At 41.7% G+C, this 5,371-nt stretch overlaps 1 protein-coding gene across 1 annotated transcript; it reads right to left on the bottom strand.

Moving 5' to 3' along the window:
* Positions 1-3,164: 3,164 nt before the first annotated feature.
* On the bottom strand, positions 3,165-4,178 carry LOC145280305 (uncharacterized). The gene has a single exon (XM_080132075.1). The coding sequence runs from the start codon at positions 4,176-4,178 to the stop codon at positions 3,165-3,167; it is 1,014 nt and encodes a 337-aa protein (XP_079988201.1).
* Positions 4,179-5,371: the final 1,193 nt, after the last annotated feature.

Raw genomic sequence — 5,371 nt, 5'->3', positions numbered from 1 at the left:
TAAAAAAAAGTTGTAGTAGCGGGGCGGGGGGAATCATAACAACAATAGACAGAGGTGTTAAAAAAATTAAAAAAAAATTTTTTTTTAAGTGGTAGTAGACAGACTCGGACCTGTAATGTGAAGGAGAAAAAAAAAATGATGTCTTAGTCGATATCTCCATGGTACCACCGGAAGTCACGAACGTTAGAATTAACCGTAGTCAATTGAAAAGAGAACAATGACTTGCTAAAATGGCAACGCAAAAATCGACCCCCCCCCCTCTACAAAAGGGCCTAGTTTAGGGTGAAGGAATTAATGTTTTGGGCGAATTTTCTAATATTTGTCGTCCGGAGGTTTCAGCTTTAAAATAATACCAGTTTGGTCAGGTTCTGTTGCCTTTGTCTAAAGTTTTGCGAGACATACAAACACACACACACACACACATTTTGCCCTTTATATATATAAACTAGCCTGGGTGCCCGGCGTTTCCCGGGTGTGCACATTTATTGTCTTACGAGCAACACGCACTCACATTATTATACCACCCGCGTGTGAGGTCCGAGCGTCCAGTTGTAGAACCAAACTCGCCAAATAATAAATGGATTATCTCCAAAGATGCATGGCTCTACTACAAAGAAATGACATAGCTCACTGACTCTACAGAAACTTTAAATGAGCTATAGTCCCCATGCAGTTCATCTGCTAACAAAATACTGTTTAATTTTATTGGTTCAAATGCCCTAAATAATACCACAGAGAAACAACTGCCAGGATACATTAAATCCATTGCAATGGAATCTGTCCACCTTGAAGTATTAATTGTTAACAATTCTTTGTGATGAAGCAAAGTGATGGAGAGACTATCATGTCCTTCATTTTCGATTGAAGTCATAAGTGATTCCCTGCACCTTTGAAAGACAATGTGGTTGCAGCAACAAACAATACAAAACCTGAGAATATGATTAAATTCAAGACTGGTTTACATGACAACTTCCGGCAAAGTAAAATTTTGACAGAAATTAATTTCCTGCCAACCCTAAACAACTTAACTGAACGCCTGTTGATTCTGCCAAGACCTCACAAATCGCACCCAATCAAATCTGCATCATTACAAAAATTTCTGCCACAATTAAACTAAGACAAGAAATGACAGCAAATGCAAAGGTTGTGGTCACAAAGTACATTACAAAGGTTGCAGGCAATGTCTTGCTTGGGATAAATCATGCCACAGATATGGAAGAGAAAATTATTTCTCAAATACATGCATTATGAAATCTAATGAAACCCAGAGTAATGACATCTCCTTCATATCAACCATGAGCATACAGCCCAAATGACTAAAGAAAGAAGAGGGAATTCCACACGAGGCATGGACGAATAACCAGTACACACCAGGTTGACCAGGGTCCCCCCATTCATTAATATTAAAATCACATTAAATACGATTGCCTACAAGCACCTTGGACATTTGATATGTACAGACATGAAACCACGAACCACCCAATTAGCTGCCATGGTAAATACAGGGGCTCAAACAAATACACCTGGAAAGAATGTATTAAAAGATCTCATGTGCACTTCCAAGCATCTACTGCACACTAGACATCGGTTATGCACCATAAATGACCACAACCTGCACATCATAGGAGCTCTTATCAACACCATGTTACTTCGTGATGTGACATACTCAGGAATAATTTATATCTGTGTAAGAATTTAGGGCCTATACATATCAGAAACGGCCCTAAAAAACTAAGGATTATGAATTTCTGGTGCAACGTAGGAGTCAAGTAGCTACAAGTAGACTTTAAACCAACTGACAGTACATTAGCTCTTTGTGGGTGCCTATCCGGATCACCCTGCCCACTACCACAAGTCAAGCTGTCATTCCCTGCTACACCAGATTATCAGGGAAACCTACAAAACCAGATCAACGTTTACTGTTCACTGCATGTTGGATTGCTGTTCACAGCTCCGATTGACTGTAAATGGATCTTCCAACAATTTTGTAGAGGCATCCCTTCAAAGTCTTTATAATTCGCTCCCAAACTCCTCCATACCAGGCCGACTGAAGAGGAATTCTAATATGCTTTATATTATAATGACCAAATTTATTTTCAAATTCTGAAGAAGTAAGGGCATGATGTAGTATATTAGTTCCCACAACAAATGATTTTGTATTGTCGCTATGTATGTGAGAAGGTAAGCCTCACATACCGGAAATCCTAATGAAGGCCAACAGAAAAGCATGAATTGTCATGTCCTCGATTTTGTTTGGTGATGGTAGCTCTACAGTATTTGAACCAAGTCAAATTTGTTGTTTTGTCTTTTCTGATTTGATTACAATAGTTTCGTTTCGACATGCGTTCTCCCAACACGCTGTCTTCCCACTTGCTGGTGGTTCCTTTCCCTTTCCTCTTTTATACCCGTTCAACACACTCTCTCACCTCTAATTTGCATATCTCACACATAAATTTGCATGACCAGCACACATATAAATTCAACGTCGGCATTTTAACTTTTTTTTTCTTAAAGGAAAAAAAACACGAAACTCATACTATTCAGGTAAGTTACAGTTCCCCTCCCCCCTGATCTCATGATCACAAACAGGGCCCGGAGGTAGTATCCGTCTCTATCAGGTACTTCTTCAAAGAGGAATAACGTGGCCTGACTTTCATGTGCATGCTCGTCTGTAGGTGGACTTTCAATAGACACCTCATCACTTGGGAGGTTGCTAGCATTAGAATCATTCTCAAGTAGATATGAATTAAAATATATTAGCTGCTCACTGTCCTCAGAATCACTGTCCTCATAATCACTTTCATCACTTGACAAGTGCGTCCGGGTTACTGGTCGAAGGTCTTTAACGTGCCTAGGTACCTCATCAACTTTCGCAGACTGCAGGCTAATTACTTCAGTAACCCGACCAGTGTTATATTTCGTTGTGCACCTGCCACGTGGATTTTTAACCCAAACGATGTCTCCTTTTTCATACTTCCCTCCAGTCACTTCTGGTTTGGGCAATGGGTTAGCTTCAATACCTTTGATTCGTACATGATATTTATGTAGCACATCCCCTGGTGCGGTGGAAGATGAAACATCATCCTTTGGGGTGACGTTGTGCCAGTAAACCCCCTCCAGTATTGAACAGTTCTTTCTGGCTGCGATGGTTCTATGGCTTTGCTCTATAATACAATTTCCACTTGGTGAGTACGCACATCGAAATTGCAGATGTATGTCCCAATATTTTGCAAATGACTGGTAAAAGCCATAGCATTGTTGGTCAGTATTTCCATCGGCGGGCCTCGATCAAGGAGAATACTCTCCAACTGTCGGATTACAGTGATCATATCTGTCCAATGCAGTGACCGCCAGATTGCAAATCTAGAGGGGCCACAGTCGATAATCATTAAAAAATTCTTACCATTGTGGTGGATTACGTCCATTGCCAGTCTGCCCCAGTTGTTCTTTACACCAATTTTTCCTTTTTTCCAGCACACAAGTACTGGATCTATTGATCGACATGTTTCGCATGCTTTCACGATAAATTTAGAAGTCTCTTTGGACACATGTGGGTCCACTTTCCTGGCAAAATATAGAGTTCGTTTTACTCCTGGATGTCCACTTTGATGATGGATATCAGCCACCTGGTTCCCATCCAGTTGTTTTACTGCTGCGCAACTCCCAAGCATCGGCTCTCTTCCTTCCTTGAGTAGATCCATCCACCTGCATGGCACTCTGGTGAGACTATCTGCATGATTCTGATAGGACTTCACGAGTTTTATATCAATGGACAATTCATATTCTTTTGCCAGTGATTTCAAAGTTTCTAACCATTGCCTGATAAGCATTTCACCAGCTGCTTTCGTGTTTACACGCGCTTTCCCAGTCAAAGTGTCAGAGATCCATTGGTGCATGCACACCGAATCGGTAACAAAGTGTAACACTGTTGCCCTCCACTGAAGGGCCAAATTGGCTCCTTTGAGTGCTGTGTCAAGTTCAACTAGATTGATGTGTTGAGCGTCGTTAGTAGGATGTAGCCAACATGCATCCTCAATGACCGTTCCATTCGCTCCCAATGCCACACATGTGGCTATGCAACTTGCATCCACCCAGATTATAACCTTTTTGCCATCCATGTACCAGGCTCCTCCAATGGGATCCATTTCTCGTACTTTTCTCACAGTTTCTGCCAACATGTGATAAAGAGATACATTTTTGATTCTGTCATTCTAGCCTTTTGATACTGCAGTTGTTAGGCACTTGATAAATGCGACTGCCACCCGGAGCCATCTACATAGGGGAAAATGACTAATGAGTTTCCCACAAAGAGAAAATATGCATCGACAGGTCAATTCATCAGGGATTCCTGGAATTGAACTTCCTTAATCCATTGCAGTGTGCCATCTTTCTCCCAGACTTGCAAACCCAAAACTCTGGCTCTGTCTTTCAGTTGCACCAGATCCTTGGAAACACAGCCATAGTCTAAAAAATGTTGTTGCACGCGTGACACAGGAACTACACTTTCATTAATGAAAATATCATTCACATATGCTGATGTGGCATTTTCAATTGCATGGTCCTGAGATATGATCGCGTCTATTACAGACTTCATAATAAGTGGCACCACATTCAGCCCGAATCCCAACCGCATGAGACAAAAGTGCTGGCCCCTGAAAATAACTGTTTGAAATGGCCATAATGCTTTGTCAACGTGGATTTGAAGATATGCATTCCGCAGATCCATAAGCAACACGTTAACTCCTTGTCGTCGCCACTCTCTTAGTTTCTGTGCGCACACTTCTGTATGGGCAGTGAAGGCATCCAGAAATTCTCGGTAATCAAGAACTGGACGTATCTTGTGCTTCTGCTCTTGTACGACGGACATTAAGGGAATTAGGCCTTTGGGTGGGCCAAGTTCTTCTTCTGAATATGGCACCAGCCACCCATTCTGCAGCCACCATTGAATTTCTTTCTCATAGGAATACCTGGCATGACAAGGCATCCCATATTCTTGCACACAGTTATTCAATTTACTTGGAGAGCAACCATTTGCCCATTTCCATGATGCAGTCCATTCTTTATTAATGCGATCATAAGTCATGCTAAAGTTCAGCTCATCGATAGAGATGGCTGCACATTTGTTTAAGCCTTCAAAACGTGCTTCACCTGATTCCGTGAAATTAACTCCACCGAGTCTTCTGATGGCATCAATTCCCAGCAGTAGATCAAAACCCAACAGCTGTTTATCCACGACCAAGGCCTCAATGTCGACAGCAAGTACTCAGGAACTCAGCCAACCTCTACTTTTACTCTGCCGTATCCTTGGCAATTAAATGTCCTTCCATCAGCTGTCAGTACTCCTGCTGACTTCCACTTCCAAAAGCGACAC

This window comes from Euprymna scolopes, chromosome 7 (genome assembly GCF_053919585.1).
Source record: "Euprymna scolopes isolate OS-2025 chromosome 7, ASM5391958v1, whole genome shotgun sequence".
Lineage (NCBI taxonomy): Eukaryota > Metazoa > Mollusca > Cephalopoda > Sepiida > Sepiolidae > Euprymna > Euprymna scolopes.
This window is presented reverse-complemented; position numbering and strand designations above follow the sequence as displayed.

What these genes read in the sequence shown, in the direction of transcription:
- LOC145280305 (XM_080132075.1), bottom strand. Translation starts at nt 4,178, where the DNA reads ATGTTGGCAGAAACTGTGAGAAAAGTACGAGAAATGGATCCCATTGGA.